The 20,941-nt window shown below is 42.3% G+C and overlaps 2 protein-coding genes and 1 long non-coding RNA gene across 4 annotated transcripts in view; 1 reads left to right on the top strand and 2 right to left on the bottom strand.

Moving 5' to 3' along the window:
• Nucleotides 1-341: 341 nt before the first annotated feature.
• VCPKMT (valosin containing protein lysine methyltransferase) lies at nt 342-10,290 on the bottom strand. Of its 2 annotated transcripts, none has more exons than XM_088149632.1 (6): nt 9,813-10,290; nt 8,225-8,335; nt 7,080-7,152; nt 5,583-5,702; nt 5,257-5,361; nt 342-2,134 (listed from the first exon to the last, which is right to left on the bottom strand). In XM_088149632.1, exons 1-6 carry the CDS (start codon nt 10,088-10,090, stop codon nt 1,979-1,981), a joined length of 843 nt encoding a protein of 280 aa, XP_088005758.1. In that variant the 5' UTR covers nt 10,091-10,290; the 3' UTR covers nt 342-1,978. The 2 variants fall into 2 exon arrangements, with proteins under 2 accessions (XP_088005758.1, XP_088005759.1); XM_088149633.1 differs by lacking the exon at nt 342-2,134 and adding an exon at nt 2,160-4,299 and having other exon boundaries at nt 9,813-10,285.
• Nucleotides 10,244-11,844, top strand: LOC148214674 (uncharacterized). Its single transcript, XR_015797652.1, has 2 exons — nt 10,244-10,385; nt 10,752-11,844. It is a non-coding gene; the product is annotated as an uncharacterized LOC148214674 (long non-coding RNA).
• A 1,355-nt stretch (nt 11,845-13,199) lies between these two features.
• SOS2 (SOS Ras/Rho guanine nucleotide exchange factor 2) overlaps nt 13,200-20,941 on the bottom strand; it is a 36,713-nt gene continuing 28,971 nt past the window's right edge. The window contains exons 19-23 of the mRNA XM_007427669.4: nt 20,727-20,843; nt 19,319-19,580; nt 16,937-16,981; nt 15,746-15,855; nt 13,200-14,833 (exon numbers count right to left, since the gene is read on the bottom strand). Of these exons, the coding sequence (XP_007427731.2) occupies nt 14,333-14,833; nt 15,746-15,855; nt 16,937-16,981; nt 19,319-19,580; nt 20,727-20,843 (1,035 nt within the window). The 3' untranslated portion in view covers nt 13,200-14,332. The remainder of the gene's footprint in view (nt 14,834-15,745; nt 15,856-16,936; nt 16,982-19,318; nt 19,581-20,726; nt 20,844-20,941) is intronic.

Genomic DNA, 20,941 nt, shown 5'->3' on the forward strand with positions numbered 1-20,941 from the left:
CCACACCTGGCTGACTTTGGGCTTTGGAGCAGGAAAGGTCAGGTTATTTGTATTTTTATTTGTTGGTATACTGCCAGAATCCAATAATTATTGGATGAAGACCTTCAGAGAATACCTGTGCTGTAGGACAGATTGAGAAATTGAATAAGCCAAATCCTCAAAGAACACTGGCAAACCATTTGCATATTGTTGCCAAGAAAACTACATTAATGTATTCCAGAGTTGAGTTTGACTTCAAGACTTTTATCTTTTTCATCTTCCGGACTCAGTGTGAATTGGGACTGGAATTAAATCGAACAGACTTAAAACTCAATCCAAGTGGGGAAGAAAATCCAATATATTTGACGACCTAACCTCTAGTTAAACAGGTATATTGACTTGATCACCATGGACATATAATCAGATTTTTTGTATGTAGATTTGCTGACTATGAGCAGGTTGTATTCCAGCACAAAATCAGTGTTTGCACAACATGCTGAAATGTAAACCATCCTTCCAAACTACAGTGGCTAGAGCCATAACCAAAACATTCATAATATGGATGCATAACTCATATTATTTATTATTTATTAAATCAATTTATATAACTGCCCATCTCACCACAGGCGACTCTGGGCGGTGTACAACAAAGCTAAAAACAGTAAAATACATTAAAAATATATAAAACAAAACAGAGAATAAAAGGAAGTTAAAAATAAGGGGGCTGCTTCACTAATTCCCCCGTCCCCTGGGGTCCCCAGGCCTGCTGGCATAACCGAGTCTTAAGGGGCCTCCGGAAGCTCAACAGTGACGAGGCCAGCCTCGCCTCCGGGGGGAAAGGATTCCACAGCACAGGCGCCACAGCAGAAAAGGGCCGCCGCCTGGGGCCTGCCAAATGGACTTCCCTAGGCAATGGAACCTGCAGCATGCCCTCTCTGCTGGTGGGATGGGCAGATGAAATCGGCAAGAGGCGGTCCCTCAGATAGCCCGGCCCCATGCCATGAAGGGCTTTAAAGGTCAACACCAGCACCTTGAATTAGACCTGGAAACAAACTGGTAACCAGTGCAGCTCACGAAGCAGAGTTGTAACGTGTGTTCTCCTAGAAACACACGTAACTGCTTGCGCCACTGCATTTTGTACCAGCTGAAGTTTCCAGATTATGTGCACATGCCACGGCATTATATGAAGCAACAATGTTTGTTTTGGTGTATAGTTATGTTATGCAACCACAACCTTTTTAGTTTGTTTCTCATGGATTAGTAGCGTATGATGTGCAGACGATCCTTGGGTAGCGATTCAAACGTTCTGAGTTTTCAGTTTATCCCTTTCTCCACATGTCTCCTGAAATGCTCTTTTTGCTGCTTTTGGACTTGCCCAAAGCAACAGATGTAGCTGAGAGGTGTTTTGTAAGAACGCATTAGCCCTCTTCAGGCATTATTATTGGGCTCAGCGTGTGAGCATGCCAGCTAAGTCTCACCACTCTACGCCCGCTGACTTCACTCAGATGACACTGGCTCCCCACTGGCATTGCACATTGAGTGTGACTGCTTGCAGGGAAAAAGCCTGAGTTCTCAGGGTCCTTGTTTCCCGGGAAGGCCTAACTGTGTGTGTCTAGATCTTCCTGCAGATCATTATGCTGAACTGTGATGTCTGCAGGGAGCCATATCAAGAAACGTCAGCAGGGGGTGGTTAAAATGTTGAACTAGGTGAGGGAGACCCAGGTGCTAGTCCATCATCACCTAAAAAAGCTTTCTGGGTAACACTGGGCTAGTCACTGTCTCAGGCCCACCTACCTCACAGGTTGTTTGCGCTGGGGAAAAATAAAGCGAGGACTATGTACACTGCCTTTAATTCCAGAATAAAACACTTTGCTAGTATATGGTGGTATTGCGATTGGCCACACCAGCACACCCAACGTGCCAATCATCATGTGAGACTGCACTGGGCAGTCTTAGCATTAATCTGAAGAGCCATCAGCTTGGTTTGCTTTCCAGCTTCTCATATTCCGGCATTCCAATTGAATGTTAGCATCAGATTAAGGACCCCAAGATGGCTTGTTGAGTTGTCAAACTCCTTTTCAAAGCTTTTGAAAGAGTTTTGATCTTTGGATGATGCACTCCTTGCTGGCTGGAAGATAAGCATCAGCTGGCTTGTCTATTAGGAAGGAAGAGCAAGTTATAACTGGTTGTTCTGTGAGAGTACTGCAGGCTCAAAGAAGTAGATGCACCAATTGTGCTTGTGTGCTAGAACTCACAAATCATCTGAGTTCCTGCTTCAGCTTCATTGTGAGATCAGGCTTGGTTCACAGAAAGGCCGGCTGCCTGGAGTGTCCACTGAGCTACTGTTAGCCCTTTGAGATAGTCCAGACACAAGCACAACCATGAGTACTAACTCTATCTTTATTGTAAGGTTGCATGAACAGAATCTCGCAAGACTGAAATTATTTCTCCCCTCCTTTCCTTTTATTCTCTGGAAAACTAGAGATGGTCCCTTCTGAAACCGTTCCCATGCCTGCTCTCCTTCTGTGGACTGATATATCTTTTACATGCTGGTTGTCCAGTCTGTGGCTCTTCCTCCTGTCTCTCAAGGTCATTCCCACGTACCACTACAGCTACAAATTAGCCAGCCATATTTTAGCCTAGCATGTTGTGTGACCGTAGCTATCAACTTTGTCATAAAATCACAAGCTGTTCCTAGGGAGCTTCTCTTTCATTGCCTCAATTTCTCTCCCCCAATATGAAAACTGCAATATTGATCTACTTTACCAGGATGCTGTAACGATAATACAAATCATAGCTGGGTTTATGTAACAAGCTAAAGCAAAATATTATTTGATTTTGGCTTGGGCTGAGAGCTCAGCCCATTCAGCCTTGTAACACAGGGTCTTATGCTTCGATGTGTTGTGAATCCAGCCAACTGTGGTTTATTTAATAAAACATGATTAAACAAACTGTGGCTTTTAAATAATGCATGAAGCTGGGCAAAGAACACTAAATAAAGATGCATATACCATGTTTACTATGTCAGAAAAAAAGGATTTTTTTCTCAGTAATTACCTATGAATGGGGGGGAGGGCATCCTACACTAATTGAGAAATATTTTCCTGAATAAGCAAGCAGCAACTGCTTCCCTGGTGAATTTAACCCCTTTTTAAAATATATATAGAGAGAGGACTTTTATCTCCATCCAGTTTTATTCCTCTTCTCTTCCCTTCCCAGTGCAGTTATCTCCTACTTGTAACCCCATCTCTGTCTTTTCTCCTTTTTCTGCTGGAAGGGAATGTTGTATCTTAGAGAACGGTTGTTATAGGTAGAATGATAAATTAATTTTATAAATGGAGAATGAGGTACTTATTTTACAGACAATTCATTTTAATATATACACACACATCCTGTCTCTGCCTTTTTTGAAGTGTAATTTCTGGCATATCTATTTCTATATATATTACACACACACACACACAAACATGTACTACTTGTCACATTTATTGGGAAGAAATCCCTACAATTAGTTTCTGCTGGAGTTGGCAACTATAGGTTGACACAGTGGGCAAAATGAACACCACGTAGGATTTTTGTCTCATGATCTATTTTCACCTTTGGGGCCCTGTCTTAAATTCAGAGCGACCTTCCCTCTGGATAGATATTGCAGTAAATAGAACTGTACATGCTTATTCAAAAAATATTTCAAAGACTCTGCATAAAAACAGCAGTGCTCTGTTACCCAGTGACTGTTACCCACTGACACTGCAGATGTTGCCTTTTAACTTTTGCCTCTCTATGTGTCTATGATATTTTCAATATATTCTTTTGAATATATTACAAAAGAAATAAATGCAGAAAAGTCTCAAACTCTGCAGTAAGTTCAGGGAACATACAAGGATATATTAGGATAGGAACAAGAGTTTAATAAATCATTACATCTTTATAACAAATATTCTAATAAAGTGTTACTATCAAAACAGGTTTTACCCGAAAGGGACTGCATATTATGCATACATTCATATAAAAACACCCATTTGAGATTCTGTGGTACACATTTATGCTTTGATTTTTTTTATCTCTCTCTCCCTCCCCCTCTCCTCCTCCTCCTCTCAGCTTCATGTTGATAATCCAAACCCTTTAGTTAGTAGTTCTTTTTCAAGAGAACTGATTTGTTTGTGAAATCAGTTTAGTACAAAACAATATGCTGATCCCCTCTGGCTGCAGAGATGTTCTACAGAGAATCTATTAAAAATTCTTTTATTTCCATTTTCCTCCAGAGTTCTCCCGTATAATAGAGGTCAGAAAACAGCATCAAAGATGTCATGATGAAATATTCTGAAAAATGTAGAAAACAGCTTGGCTGAATCTTACAACCAAAACCAATTTTCTTCCATGATTACAAACTATGATTTGTAAACACAAGTCTAGTCCTTCTTCCCTCAGTGATATGTTAATCTGCATTGATGCTAATCATACCTGTCTTAAACTGATAAGTACTGTATACCAATTGTAAGAGAACTTGGTTAACATTAATCACAATTAGCTTTAGTACACATGCAATATTAATCATGGTTAAGAAAAATATGGAAAAAAATTCATCAGAGAACAGAGGATGGGACTGTGCTGACGAGATGTACAAATTGCAAGCTATGGTTTTGAGGGAGCCAGCATTATATCTGCACTGGGACAGTATTTTATTCAAAGTGCTCCTTTACTGTAGCAGTGCCTGTTCTCTGGAATGAGGTCCCCCCCAAGATTCAAATGGCCCCTGCGGTGCTTGTGTTTTGAAGAGCCCTGAAGACCCAGCTCTTCACCCAGGCCTTTGGCAAGCATGATTGAAGCCCCCTTTTCTTCTTCCTTTTTTTGTTACCATCTGTGTTTGTTATCTCTGCCATCTTTGTTCTTTTATGTTTTGTGTTTTCTTTTTTAACAATTTCTAAACCACCCAGTCACTGGGAGTCAGGCGGCATATAAATTTAATAAATAAATAAATAAATGGAGAAAAAAGAAAGGAGTTAAGAGATTTCAAGAGTATGTTAGTCTATAACTGTAGAAAAGATTGGTTTGGTTTGGTTTGGTTTGGTTTGGTTTGGTTTGGTTTGGTTTGGTTCGATTTGGTTTGGTTTGGTTCGATTTGATTTGATTTGATTTGATGTGGACAACTCTGAAACTAAATCAGACTCCAAGATCATTTTTACTGAATTGGCTTGTAAGGAAGTAAGACTGGTTGGTTATCTGTATCCATGAACAAATGTTTAACCCATTTCCAGAACCAGTAAGCCTAACACCTACCATTTTTTTCCTTCGGATGATAAAGATATGAATGTCTTCACTCCGATACTCTTCATCATGTTCATCCAAGGGAACCTTTTGCAACTTAAAGTCCCTCTGAAGAAGCTGTGATTTAAAATTATACCAGAATCAGTTTTCAAAAATCACAGTATTCTCAAAATACCATTTGTGCTTCCCATGGCTGTTCTAGGAAATACTGCAAAGCATGAAATCATTACTCAGTACTTTGGAATCCTGGTTTGAAAACCAGCCCTTCTACTCTTGAATCCCCCAGAGAAAACTTGCTGCCATTCCTCCAAATCAAAAAAAGCTCTAACAAGACTCACCTCAAAGTACCTTTTCTCTACTTCTGGGTTTTGCCCCATAGTCCTTTCTTCATAACAGCAAAGGATGAAAGTACCCAAACCAGCCAGGTCCTTCAGGGTCTTAAGCAAAGGCTCCAGTGACTATCCATAGAAGTTAAATATTTGATATTTAGTCTCAACCCATTGTTTATATATGGTACAATCCAGTTTTTACTTCAAAAAGCTGAACACAAGCAACCAGATCACTATAGTAACAAATATCATGGTCTTATTTCTTTTGATGGCACTTCAAACTTTCAGTTATTTGGGATAATTACCAGGCAGATAGCAGAAGTAAGTGCAAGTGCAATCAGTTCTGAGAAAGATCAGATTGTAGACCCAGGATGACAGTCATGAAATACTGAAAGGCTATTATTTCTATGACTATATGGAAATACTGTAGCTCCTAAAAATTCTCTTCTGAGAAACTTCAGCTCAGTTAATACATAATGAAGCTGTACTGTTAGTTTACACTAATGGCTAAAAGTAGTAATGAAGGAATGCAGGAAACAGGGCATGATCACCATTTTTCCAGCACTAAGAGCTGGATCCACAGTTGTCTCTCCATCTTATTCACAGAATGAAATAGGGGTGGTGACTGCTGAATATTCCAGAACAATTTGAAGAATCCTGAGAAGGAAATCTCTCCAAGGATTTCTCAGGAAAGATATTTTCTAAAAACTAATGCTTCAGCTCAAGTTACCACAAATAGACACAGTTGACTGAAGGACTTTCAACTTGCTTTACCACCACTATCCAGCAAAGCATAAATAAGATGAAAAGAGTAACAATCCAAAACATTTGGACAGTATTCTGGGATTTTATCAGACTGGGAAAAGTTGATGCAGGAGTTAGAGAAGGAGGGAGCCCCCAAGTATCTAGGTTCCAACTTCCAAAATCAATAATTTGTCATGCTGAGTGTGGTTTACGGGAGTTGTAGTCCAAAACATTATTGGGGCACTTGGCTGCCTACCCTAAAGGACCAGAACTGGGAGATCTGGACTCAAAATCCTATTTAGCTATGAAGCTCACTGGATAACCTTGGGCTATCATTACCTTGATTATATCACTATCATTTGCCTATACCTACCTCACATAAATGATGTGAGGACAAGATGGGTATAGGGTCTTAGACCTTTGATGAAAGGGCAGGGTTATATTTTTTTAAACATCATAAATATAAATTTAAAGAATTCAGGCAGAGTGGGCTCCTCAAGGTCATACAGAGAGCTTATAGCAAACCTTAGACTCAAGTGTTCAGTTCCCTGGTCCAAGTCTCAAAGGTGTTCATAAGGCTACCCTACAAAGAAAAATAGCCCACTGGTTACCATTTTACCACAGCATATCTACCCTGATTTCATAACATCAATAATCAGTTCAGAAGATGTCGCCAGTTTAATCCCAATTACAAGGCTAGGGATTCTCTGCCTGTCCCCAGCTCTAATCTTAGCCCAGTGATATTAACGGAATGCAGTTTACCTCTTCATAGTAGATGCAGTCTGCCATCAGTATGAAATCAGGTGCAGGAAGGAAGTCTGTGACATCCTCCCCCCTAAACGGGGCGAGTAAAAGGAGTACAGATTATTTATTTAATTAGTTTATATGGCTGCCCATCTTACATGCATGACTCTGGGTGGCTAACAGTTAAAAACAGAGTAAAAACAACCCAAATTAAAAACAATATAAATAACATAGAGTAAGATAGCAGCTGAGAACACTCAGGACATCCCATATTTAATACAACCATGATGAGAAACAGGCTCACCCACACTATTGGGCTCCCAGGCTTGATGGCAAAACCAACTTTGTGTAATGCCTTGCAAAAGGTCAACAGGGTCGGAGCATGTCTCTGGGGGGATGAGGTTCCAGAGGGCGGGTGCCACGGCAAAAAAGGCTCTCTTCCTGGGTCCTGTCAGATGGCATCTCTTGCAGACGGGACCTGGAACATGCCTTTCCCGCCGGATATAACAGGACGGGTGGACACCACTGGGGAGAGATGGTCCCATAAGTAGCCCAGTCCCAAGCCATGAGGTTGTTCGATATAATACCCACAACATGGGGAGTATTTGTTGTTGACTGGTTTATCCTCAGTGGCCATTTTTCTTTTTGTTTTCTGATGTGTTTTATCTATAGCATTTTGTTATTCTATTAATGTTGTTGTTACTATTAGTATTTATTTATTTAAATTTATTGGCTGTCCAACTCCAGTGTTTTGTGTTAGTCACCCAGAGTCACTTGATGTGAGATGGGTGGCCATATAAATCTAATCAATCAAATAAATATGGAAATAACATTTGACTCATTTGTTATTTTATGTATACCCTGAATTTTAGCCAAGGTTCTCAAAGCAGTATACAATTAAATGCGCATCTGCTGATCTACCCATTCATTTAAATTTCTCCAAAGCCTTATCAAACTTTGTAACTTTAAATATATTTAATTCAGTCCAATAATTTAGCAAGGCCCTTTGCATTACAGACTTAGCTAGACCAAAATATTGCATCTTTCTCGTTAAAACTAGACCCTCTTAAGGCTGTTTCCCATCATAACTGTCGGATGAACCAAAACTGGTTTTCAATTTCTTGGAAAAAAAATGAATTGTAAAATAAAAAGTTAATACGAACCATTTCAGTACCTTGGCTTGAATGGAACCTGACACAAGATGTTGATTTTTCTCAATGTTCATTTTTAGTAAGTCCTGAACTTCCTCCAGATCAGTAACAGTAACATTTGCTCTACAAAAAAGGTGGAAGGAAAACATCTTAGTATTTCTGGTCCCCCACTTTTATGCAAGCAGTGCAAGAGAGAACACAGCATGAAAATATAAAACCCATCACTCAGGTTTTTTGAAGGAATCTAGTTGCACCCTTTTTGACTCACAGGTTTTATTGAAAGGCATAAACTTTGGTGAGCTACACTTCAACTGACGCATAGAGTGGCCAGACTGATGTGCAATTTAGATTTGTATGCATCTGATGAACGAACCTTCAACGAGCCCATCATGTCAGTGAGGAATGCAGCCACCCTGGAAGACATTTATGGGGTCCCCCCAACCAACTTTCTAGACTGAAGAAGCTGCTTGGATAAACAGCGAAACGCATCAAACCAAATGAAAATAAGTCCAGTTGCCATGACTCAACCTCCAGATAATTCCACCTGGATGACTGAGAATCTTCATCAACATCTGATGAAGTGAGCTGCCTTTTAATAAAATGGGATGGTCGGAAGGGGTGCTTCCAGAATCCCTTCTGATGGTTTGCCACCATAGATGAACATGGCTCCCTTCCCCAATGTCATTTTTTAAAGAAGTTTGAACTGCCAGCTAATGCTTGCCAAACCAAATAATGTAGAGAACTGTATGTATTAAGACAACACAGAGCCAGTTCTGCTGGTAAATGAACTAGATAAGTAGAATTAAGTTATTGTAAGCTGGAAAATATTATGCATGAAATATGGCCTAGCTTACTTTCAAAGAACTGTGAGAACCCCTTTTTAATAGTTCGAGAGGGGAAATAATATCTATAGCTATATATCCTCAATAGGGGCAAACATACAGAGGGAGCTTTGCATCATCATGGTGTGTGTGTGATTAACTCAGTGTTTCTCAACCTTGGCAACTTTAAGATGTGTGGACTTCAACTCCCAGAATTCCCCAGCCAGCTTGCTGGCTGGGGAATTCTGGGAGTTGAAGTCCACACATCTTAAAGTTGCCAAGGTTGAGAAACACTGGTTAACTGGTTCATACAACATGTTAAGGTATATTGTGGTTTGTTTGTTGCTTAGCTTTTTGATGAATGCAGCCATTACAATTTGCAAGCAGTGATTTTATGGCTTAACATGAGCCTACCCAATTAGGATTTATTCAATAGCCATGACCAAAAAAACCCCCAACTCTGGCTTTTCACACATTGTGTAAGCACGTCCCAAAGGCTAAAGAAAAACTCTTGATAACAGATCTCTCGGACCGGGAAGGCTTTTAGATGGTGGCGGCGCCCGCAGGGCTCTCGAGGCAGACACCATCTCCTTTCTGCTTCCGTAAAGAGCCCGGGGTGGCTGGAAGAGCTGTTTTCCAGGCAGAAGCCCCACAGGTAAAGCTGCCCACCGGCTTGGCGATGCCCTTTTTCCCTGCTACGGCAGGGCAGGAGACCAACCGAGGGGCAGCGAAGGCCCGGGAGCCCAGGATTCTCCCCGCCGCCGCCCTCTCTCCCGTACCCGAGGCTGGCGGCCACGAGGCCCACGAGGCCGGTGCCGGCGCCCAATTCCAGCACGGCCTTGTGGCGGAGAAGGCCCACCGGGGCCTCGCCGCGCCGCTCCGGGCCTCGCCCCGCTTGCGCCGCGCTCTTCTCCAGGAAGCGGGCCAGCACCAGCGCGGCGTCCCACACCACGGAGCCCGTCCCGCCGGCCGAGCGCTGCGCCAGCCGGAGAACCCCGGAGCCGTCCCGCCGGGCCAGTTCCCGCTCGAAGACGACCGCCGGCCGCGGCAACGACATGAAGGGAGCGCGGGCAGGGCCGGCCCGGTTCGCCCGAGCGGCCTCTTTCCCCGGCCGCGCCGTCTCTCGGGGAGGCAGGACGGGGAGCGGGCGGCGGCGGCCCCTCTCTGCGCGCAGCTCCCGGCGGCGATTCGAAGGATCGGCGGGGAGTTTCTCCCAGTCCCCGCTGGGTTTCCTTAGTCCGTGAATTCACACGCGAAGGGCGTGTCTCCGGATGAGTAAGAATAGACAGACACGTGAGAATAGCAGCAGCAGCGGCGGCAATAACGGCGTGGCGATGGATGGACGCAGTTAGGTAAAAAGCAAAACAGCTGTACGGAAAAGCGGCAATAGCTGCTTTATCTTAAGGGGGAAAAAAAATCCCAAACCCATATTGCGGTAAGATCAAGTAATCGCTCTCTCATGGTGACTGTGTGCGCATATATATGTGTCTATATATGCATATAGACACATACACACACAAAAGGGCGGAAACACCGTTTTCATCGTTATTCTGAAGATGTAGTTTAGTACATCTGTTTATATTTGTCGCCTCCTTTTAAGAGAAGGGCGGTCATAGATGTAACGATGTATGTCAGAATGAAATTATGTGCGTTGAAAGTATTCCGTGTTCTTCATGCTGCATGATAATCGAGGAGGGTATTTTGTCACTTTTGCGCAGCAGTCGGATCCTTACTGAAGCTGGTCAGGCACTCTGAAGGGTAGGAAAGCATGTTTTTTAACACATTCTAGCTGCGTAACTACAATACTGATTCACCTGGTTATTGAATTAATCCATTCCCTGGATTTGCACAGTGCATTTCACCATGAGCTATCCAAGCAGTTACACCAAGCCACACCTGACTTAATTAAGCATGGCAGGGGAATGCAGCCTTACTGTTACCTTGAGAAGCTGCACCACAAATATTCCAAACCACCTTTTATGTATTTTAGAAAGTCTTTCTCTAAGACTTTCATTTTATTCATTCCTGGCCTCATCAGAATGGCAAACTTCCATGAAACTGTAAGGCATTGTGGGAAGATCTGATCCAGGTTCTACTGAGTAAAAATTGGATAGTATCAAACGATTATCAGAAGCAATCTTCACCTTTCTGATGACAAGAAGTAAAGCTCAGTTTCCATGATTTATCACAACTTTGGTTTAATATTTGAATCAGTGAACATAGCAAATCCTTTTGTTGATTATGAATGGAGCACCAACCACTTATGTGTGAGACCCATTTCACAGGACCTTTCTTCAAATTTCTCCCTCTCAGTTCTTTCTCAACACCAGGTGGCATTTAGCTTTTTCTTCCTTAATCAGGCCAACTTTTAATTATCTTTCCCAGAATGCAAATACACCTGATGAACCATAGATCTAGATCAGGATAGTTTATTCTTTTTTAAAAACTAAGGATTTACTAGCATGTATATTCTTCCCCCTCCCGTGTTTTGCCCTAGTGTTAGTTTTTCATTTGATGTATATTGAGTTTTCTGGCTCTAAAGCTGTACTAAAGATTGATAAGACTTGCAAACTTCTAATGGCCATATGCACCAATAAGAGAGTATAAATAACAACTGGTAAGAAGCAGTACAAATATCTTATTAGTAGTTTTCTTTGTTCTTACGGAATCTGGTGTGTGTCTGACACAATACCTAGTAATAATGGGTACAGATAAGCTTTTAGTGAAATTTTTGTTTTCCAGAACCCACACAATTTCCATCGTTATCTTTGTCAATGCATTATTTCAAATACATCATTTGATCTAACTTTATTAATGTCTTTTCCTCTTCATATTTACACATTTGTAACTAATCACGTGCAAACTATTTTGGACTGAAAACACTTCTGAGCTTGAAATGTCCCATTTGAGGTAGAAATATACTCCACCCTATCAGGAATGCTCTGACAGTGTTCCGACTTCAAAATGGCCTTGTTTTTAATCTGGAACATTCTTGGTTTAGTTGGAGTGCTTCCAGGAACCTATTTTATACACCCCTACTCAGAATTACTTCCCCACAAACATAATGTAGGGTTTTTTGTAACCCCCCCCCAAGACTTTTATAAATAATTGTTTCCTGAACCACTACTAACTGCTTGGAGTTCTTGGCCTTCAGTATTACATAGGGTGAAACAGTGTATCACAAGCAGGTAACATGGAATTTACTGGGCCACAAATAATCACTTATGCCTTAATCTCTGTAGCAGTGGAAAGGAGGAATGCATCATGTTGGATTTTCTGCCTCCAGAATCAACTTGTCTAGAGCCATCTGTGATCCAAACATGCCAAGAGCTTCATCTGCTTGCCTTAATCTGATGAACTTTGCAAGAATAATATAACTTGATCAAACTTTCTTAAAAATTAAGACCAGGTGGATTTATTAGTCTGGTTAAGAACTCTGATACAAAGAACTGTAAAAGGCCACAGACCAGTCAAGAGAAGGCTTTTGGATTCTACAGTACTTGAATATTGTAAAAGGAGAGCTGTGTTAGTCTATAATCACAAAAAATCCTAAGGGAGTTTGGTAGCACCTTTTCTAACTAACCCATTTTAACACCACCACTGAGTGAGAGATTGCTGAATGCACATACATCAAAAGATTTCAGGCAACCTCAAGATCTCAACGAAGGGTTTTTAACAGGACAACTCCTAATTGATAAGGTACTGCTAATCTGTGTCACATGTAACCTGTATCCACATAACCAACCTGTTTTCCCCTCCTTCCATCCCAATTAACTCCTAAATCAGTCTAGCCACTCTATGCATTTGATAAAGCAGGCTGTGGCTCATGAAAGCTTATGCTATTTAATAAAATTTGTTAATTGAAAAAGGTGTTACCAGACCTCTCCTGATTTTTTTCAGTACTTGAACCAGACTCCTTTAATATGCCAGTTTAAAAAAAATAGAGTTCAACTGGCCAGAGGAAGGTCTCATTTAAGTTTCAAAGAGTCCAAATAGTATTCTTGAATATTTGCTGGTTTAAACACATTTCCAGAAGGGACTCCATAATGACAGTGAAGATCTAATTTGGGGGGGAAGGGTACTTAGAAGATGGTTTTCACCACTAATATGTAGGGAAATGCTTACAATAGTACAATGCACAGAAAGAAGAGATTGCAGAAGAGGCCTCAAGTCACAGAAATGTATACAGGTTATTACCTTGTAAATATACACTATAAACAACTGTACATAATATGGCGCAATAGCTTTGTTTGCCGAAACAGCAGGCAACTTTTTAGCTTAAGACACCTCCGCTTGTCTAAACAATGAAGGCACAACTGAATATGACACACGTGCTAAATTCTCTTTGAACAGGTGGGTGAAGCAGACCCTCTTCTGCCTCTCACTTAATCAGAACACTCGTAGTGCGCTCTCTTGCTTTTGTCACTTATCTTTTCTCAAGTTCAGCAGCAAAACTATGAAAAATTAAGACATGATGTCACCTAACATTTGAAAACAGCTGTAATATAATGATCTATCACAAACCTCTTGATTTTAATTTTTACTAAAAAGCAAGGATCCAAAGAGGTTTATAAAAACAAAATCAGAAACAGGATATACATCTTCATGTTTTGATGGGAAGGCCATCAATTGTGGCATCAATTGGGCATAACCCACTGGAAGGTTCTCCCAGGTAAACCACACTGAAATGAATCTATTCATTTCAGCTGGGCTTGGGTGAGAGAGTGCTTCTCAGTGCATCTTTTCTCTTACCTGGTGCTTTCTAGAAGGCCACATTGGCTGAGATTGCAGTCCCAATGCAACTTGAAGACACCAATTTGGAGAACGTTCTCTGATAAATTGCACCTTTAAATATATATATATGGAGCGGGGCGGGGGAGAGAGAGAGAGGCTGCTCATGCTCCAGTTTGAAAATAAGAAATCCACCGGCAACCGCTTTTGTTTTGGCTCAGTGCAATGAACTGATGTCAGTTTAAAATTAGGGTAGTGTGTCATTTACAGTGCAAAATATGGTATTCTTTGTACTGGCAAAACTTTCACAGCACTGAGGAGGAAGAGGAGAAGGCAGTGCTACTGATCCCCTGAGGAGAAGGTTGTTGCCGTGAGTAAACAGGCTAGAGTGAGTCTGAAGGCTGTTCTTGTTGTTCCAATGCTTGAGAATGAGTCTTGATCAGCAGCACTCTGGTGCAAGTGTTTGCTGGATGAAGGGCTCAAGTACACTGTGTCATTGGAATAAATTAAGAAGAAAATGTAAAGTTTGGTGCTGCTATTCCAGTGTCAATGACTACCATGATGAAGGTCATTGAGGAGCTTCTGCATTTTCTAGCAAAGAGTGTCTGTGCAAAGGAGGGTGAGAGAGTTCCCTCTTGTAAGTCTTTGGTGGCAGTTTCGGTAGCTGAGGACTGGAATTCTGACGAGGTGGGACTGGAGGTGCTGCAAGGCTGTTAGGATTTGGGCTGAGCACGCACCAACGACGCAGTATTCGAGGCGATGGGGTGCCAGGCGGAGTGTTAGGGGAGTTTGGGCATGTGCTAACTTCCCGGAGCCAGTCAGGCTCTCTGTGAAAGTGTCCCACAGGTGGTGGCTGAAGACTGAATGAGCAGTTCACAAAATGCTCTGGAGGGCGAAGGGGTACTGGAGGAGGAGTGTCAGGCAGAGGATCTCTTGGTGGGGGTGGTGGAGGGCTCTGCAGCGGCGGATCAAATGGACCAGTGTAGGCTGGGACTCGTGGCTGTATCTTTGGAGGAGGGGGCTGTCTCGGGGGGACAGCAGGAGGATCATCATCAGATCTGGAACCACCCTGAAACACACATGAGCAGAATCATCCAAACTGTCCCCAATATAAATTACTTTGAGCAAGAACCTCATATATTTCCATCTTCAAATTTCTTTTTTCAGAACACAGCATTCCATACCTTATTTTCAGCATTCCTGAACTTGAATGACAACTCCTCAGACATTAAAACAATTTAACTGAAAGTTAATAGTTTAAAGTTCCACCAAAGTGAATGGGATTCAGCTCTAAAGACATGCATTTTAAAATCCCCAGTTATACCAACAAGCCAAGTTTGAGATGGTTAATGTAGCAGAAATGAGGTTGGCACATGAGCTGATTAGCATGCAAGTGTGCATGTGTGGGTTTGAGAGCATGCACATGCTGATGCACAAACACATAACAAAACAGGTAGTCCTCGACTTATGACCACAATAGGGACTGGAAAATTCGTTAAGTGATGCGGTCGTTAAGTGAGGGATCAAATGACTGAACCCAATTTTACACCATTTTTTGCAGTGGTTGTTAAGCAAATCACCACAGTTGTTAAGTAAATCATACAATCATTAAGTGAATCATGCGGCTCCCCATTGATTTTGCTTGTCAGAAGCTAGCTGGGAAGGTTGCAAATGGTAATCACGTAACCCTGGGATGCTGCAACTGTCGTAAATACGTGCTGGTTGCCAAGTGCCCACATTTTGATCATGTGACTTTGGGGATGCTGCAATGGTCATAAATGTGAGGACCGGTCATAAGTCACTTTTTTCAGCACCATCATAACTTCAAACAGTCACTAAATGAATGGTCATAAGCCAAGGACTACCTGTAAAGCAGAGAGACTGAGCAGTGAGAAATCAAATCACATAGAACTACAAGATCTCTGCTTTGCTCATAGTCTACAAATACACTTAAAGAAGATTCTTTCAAACAGAAGATTACCTTTGAGTTAGAAAAATCTTGATCAAACTTCTTGCGAGGAGGCAGAGGAGGAGGGACCAAGGGTTCTTCACTTAATTTATGTAAACTCCCACATGAACTGAAGAATGATTCTGAAGAATGAAACAGACAGAAATTAATGCGTTTAACTGTTTAATTAGTTAATCTTTTGAAACCTTGTTTCTTAAATATGTAAGTCCTAGCAATTATTTTTGTATTTTCAATATATCCTTGTTTACTTTTTGCTTTTTCTACCCATACATTAATAGCTTCTGTCTTTAGGACAGGATGGGAAAATCTGAGGGCAGCTTTCTACACTGAATGAGGCTAACATTTCTTTTAATATATTTGGAGGTTTAGTGAGATTAAGGGAAGAAGTTGCAAAGGCTTTGGGTACCCAACTGGCTTTTGCCCCAAGCCTGCAAGCCTTTAGAAAATCAGTTAAGAGCTGGCTCTTTTCCCAGGCACCTGGGTCAGGATGAGCAAAGTTCTCATTCGGTAGAATATAACACATTTTAGTTCTGCTAGCCATTTAATTGTTTTATTTTGTTTTAGTGCCATGTGCTGTTTTGTATTTTTATTTAATGGTGGTGATTTTGTACCACCATCTAGAGTCATATTGTTTGAGTTAGGTGGCATTATCATCATCATCATCATCATCTGCCCCCACCACACACACACATCCAGCCATCTATCATGTCAACTCAACATGGTGAACATACCTAATACTCCTGCCTCCTATTTTCCCCACAACAATCCTATGAGGTGGGTTGGGCTGAGAGAGAGTGACTGGCCCAGAGTCACCCAGCTGGCTTTCACCTATTTCACCTTAATCACTATACCAAACTGGCCAAATATAAACGTTATCAATAAATAATTATGAACCTTGAAACCTCAAACAACAGGAAGAAATTGTTCTAATTTTTTGAGGAGGTTTTATCATTTTCTGAAGTCTCCAGAAGTTTTAAGGCACCCATATCTTCCCTCAAAACTGTCCCCAAAGCCCCAACCTCCCCAGAAGAGTCTGAAACTCACCCATTCTGGAAATGTTATGGGATCATTAGTCATGCCCCCTGCCACCTTTAGACAGGGCCAAATAGAGTGCAGCTTTAGGGTTACAGTAACTCTTGATGCTCTTCTGTATACATATGCAAAGAGACAATGGAATTCTGCAGGAGTAACCAGAGTACTTACTTGACTGTGGCAAAAGGACAGGAGCAAATATGCTGTTGTTGCTACCTGTGAAGAGAAGGCAGAAAGGAGATAATTAGGAATGTTTTACATGTCAAAATACCATTTAGAATTGAAAATACAGCTAAGAGAAAAACTGTGTCATTAACTGTAAGTAACACAACTTAGTGTCACCTGAACTTGACAAAGAGCATGACTACTACTCTGGCCTCTTATAACCTTTCCCCATTTGCATCATCAAACATGCCCCAGCAATCTCCACTATGTCCTCATAACATTCCCTTCTTCTGATCCCCAGGCCATACCTGAGGCAGCCTTAAGTTATCCTTAAGTAAAGTAATGTTTTCTTTCTGCTATTGACACAGTCTTTGGCATGTGAACTATCTGGCACACCTGGCCAACTATTTTCTCAGTGGCATAGTCAGATGAGCTCTGTGAGGGGATCTGCCAAGCTCTTATTGGTGCGTGCATGCCTTCTCCCCTCAAGAGAGTCCAGCTCTTTCAAACCAGATTCCTCTCATACCAGCCAGGATGCTAAGCTGATGTTTGACTCAGGCACCAGGGTCTTCAAGAGGGATTTTGAGGCTTGTAGGAAAAGCAGAATGAATTTAGGAAGTCATTAGTGAAATGCTGTGGGGAATAAACTATTTCATTATTAAAAAGCAGGAATAGCTGCCTATAGTCAATTAACCCACAAACATTCTGCTCTGAGCTCTTTGAAGAAGGGATTATAATACAAGGCATTAGGTTGTGGAAAGCATTTCTCTACAGGTAGTCCTTGGTTAACGACCAATCGTTCAGCGATTGTTCAAAGTTACAACGGCACTGAACGAGCGGTACTTAGACCAGCCCTTGAAGTTCCAGTCATCCCAGCACCCCCTCAGTCACGTGATCGCAATCCAGGCGACGGTTGCAGCATTCCGTGGTCACAGGATAGCCACTTGTGACTTTCACTGCTAGCTTCCCACAAGCAAAGTTAATGCAGAAGCCAACAGGGAAAGTCACAAGTTCCCAGAGGCTTTTTCCCCCAAGGAGCCCACCTACGGCACCTGCAGCACCCCCTCACTTGTGGCAGCCACCTGTACACTCTCTCCCACCTGGCAGCAGCCACCCCCAGTCCCACTGTGCTCATGTCTCAACACCCACCTACATACCCTCGTGCACCCTTGCACACCCAGCAGCAGCCACCCCCAGCCCCACCACACTCATGCCTTGATGGCCACCCGCATAGCCAGCAACAGCCACCCCCAGCCTGCCGCACCACACCTCAACAGCCACTCACACACCTGGCAGCAACTCCCACAGCCCCACAGTGCTCGCGCCGTGCCTCAATGGCCACCCACACACCCTCCCCCACCCAGCAGCAGTCACCCTCAGTTCTGCTGCACTCACACTGTGCTGCCCCAGCCACTTGCATGCCCTTGGGCACCCTTGCGCACCCAGCAGCAGCCACCCCTGGCCTTGCTGCTCTCATTCCATACTGCGTCAGCCACTCACACACCCTCCCTCACCCGGCAGAAACCACACCCAGGGTGCTTGCGCCATGTCGGCCATTCGTGCACCCTCTCCCACCTGGCAGCAGCCACTTACCTGCCCACCAGCCTGCTTGGGAGCTGCCTGGGACTTGCAACTTCCTGATGGCTTCCCCATTGATTTTGCTTGTTGGAAGCCAGTAGGAATTTGCAAGGAGATTCTCACTTAACGACCCACGACTGTCGCTTAACAACAGCAATAGGGAGTCCCGGGATTGCCATCACTAAGCAATGCAGTCACCTGACGTTGTGCTTTAAGACCACAATGCTTAGTGGCAGAAATTCTGGTCCCAACTGTCGTCGTAACCCAAGGACTACCTGTACAGTATTTTGCAAGACTCAAGTGGCTATGGCAGAAATGCCTGGGTCTGCATGCTCATGAAGGAAGGGAAGCAGATGGCTCTGCAGGCTCATTTATGACAGCTGGGCATTGCTGAAGCAGCTGTATGAGCTTTGCAAAACATGGACTGGCTTTAATGATCCAGAGATGGCTCTTTGTACAAATGCTTTGCATGGGCCTAATAAAAAATTAAGGAAGAGAAAAGAGATGATGAGCATAAAGATTTGGGAGTTAAAACACAGATGTCTGTTGTGCCATTAACTCTGAGTTCAGTTATAAATGGCATGAAAAGAAATACATCTTGTTCCAGGTCTCAAAAGTTAAAGGACAAAAAAGCTGCATTCAAAATACATTAACTCAGCGACTAGATCTATCAGTATTCCCATCTACCTCTCATCCTCTCACCAAACCTATCATACTATGGTAGAGCAGTAAACCTGCGAATATCAGAAATAATTTGAGTTTCATTTTATTATTGTAGTTTAAGAATGTAAGGTGGCTTGGAATACTTACCGTAGGAGCTGTTGAGATCAATGTCTATGAACACACTGACTTCTGATGATGCAGACACTGGAGGAGTGGATGGTATGTTTGGTGAAGTTGGTGCTGATGCTGCAGACTCCTGTTCAGCTTCAGTAATTCTACTAAAACTAATCTTATAAGGTTCCTTTTCAAGAGGAGTTGGATGGCCTCTCAATGTACCAGATGTGGAGCTGTGTCTGCCGGCATTTGGCCTTATTCCAGGAGATTTTAGAGAGTAGCTTGTTTTTCTAGGCTAAAAGAGAAAAAAAAAATCCCACAATTTTAAACTTTTTTCTCTTTGGGCTAGTTGCTTTATGTTTAGAAATACAAGGAAATAAATCAGTGCAAAAAAGACTAAACTAGGAAAATTGCCTTTTTACTTACTAAGCCATCTTTTGCTTAAGAATGAAATGCTAATTTATACATAAATCAACAGTATCTGCCTTCAAGCTACACTTGATTGCATGCCTTTAATATCTCCTCTGATACTGAAGGAAATAGAATTTGAAACAGAATTCTCCATTATAAAGAAAAACAAAATGTCTTTTGAAGGCTTAGATTAATATAAGTATTAATTATGTAGAATAATTCAGGACCCTCCACATTAAAGTGCCATTTAACACTACAAAGTAATTTTGTGTTGCTATTATTCAGTAATTGAGAATATAATATTTTTCCTAGAGACCCTGCCAGGTTTGACACTATCTCTGCAAAGGGCACACATCTCTCAATACGCACCATTACTTTTTGTACAAATCAGATGCATACACTATCAAATGGAATCATATACAGGTAGTCCTCACTTACCAACCATTTGTTCAGCGACTGTTCAAAGTTACAATGGCGCTGAAAAAGGAGACTTACAACAGGTCCTCAAAGTTCTGGCCATTATAGCACCACCACAGTCACATGATCACAGTGTGGGCGCTTGGCAACTGGGTTGCACTTACAACGGCTGCAGTGTCCCATGGTCACGTGATCACCATTTGCGACCTTTCCTGCTGGCTTCCCACAAGCAAAGTCAATGGGGAAGCGAGCAAAGAAGGTCACAAGTTGTTCTGGTAAGTCGCTCGCACCCTCCCCCGCCAAGCAGTAGCCACCCCGCCCTGCCATGCTCACATTGCGCCTCGTGGCCCACTTGTGAACCCTCCCTCACCCAGTAGCAGCCACCCCTGGTCCTGCCATGCTCACACCACGCCTTACCTGCCTGCCAGCCTCCTTACAAGCCAACTGGGACACAGTTAACGACCCATGATCCTCACTTAATGACAGCAATGGTGTGTTCTGGGATGCAATCATGTGATATCATGCTTTACAACCACATCACTTACTGATGGAAATTCGGGTCCCAACTGCAGTTGTAAACAGAGGACTACCTGTACATTATTTGAAGACTTACATATCTAGAGGGCTGCTTGCAGTTTCGGGGCTCAATCTCCTGAGATTTGTTGAATAAATAGTCAGTGAATTCTTTTTCTGGGGAATTTCCCATGGGGTTCAAATTTTCAAAGAATCTCTGAAAAGGCAAAAAAATAACTTTTCAACTAACTGCATCATAACGAGAAATACAATACCAACATGTGCGAACTCCCCTAAGATTCTAGGAATCCCATG

This window comes from Python bivittatus, unplaced genomic scaffold (genome assembly GCF_059951505.1).
Source record: "Python bivittatus isolate LINGU-HERP-01145 unplaced genomic scaffold, Pbiv_v1 ctg000580_np1212, whole genome shotgun sequence".
Lineage (NCBI taxonomy): Eukaryota > Metazoa > Chordata > Lepidosauria > Squamata > Pythonidae > Python > Python bivittatus.

What these genes read in the sequence shown, in the direction of transcription:
- VCPKMT (XM_088149632.1), bottom strand. Translation starts at nt 10,090, where the DNA reads ATGTCGTTGCCGCGGCCGGCGGTCGTCTTCGAGCGGGAACTGGCCCGG. An exon ending in TAGAGAAAAGGTACTTTGAG is followed by an intron (nt 5,362 to 5,582) that starts GTGAGTCTTGTT and finishes TTTAAATCACAG; the next exon opens with CTTCTTCAGAGGGACTTTAA. An exon ending in TCATCCGAAGGAAAAAAATG is followed by an intron (nt 2,135 to 5,256) that starts GTAGGTGTTAGG and finishes CCTTCCTAATAG; the next exon opens with ACAAGCCAGCTGATGCTTAT.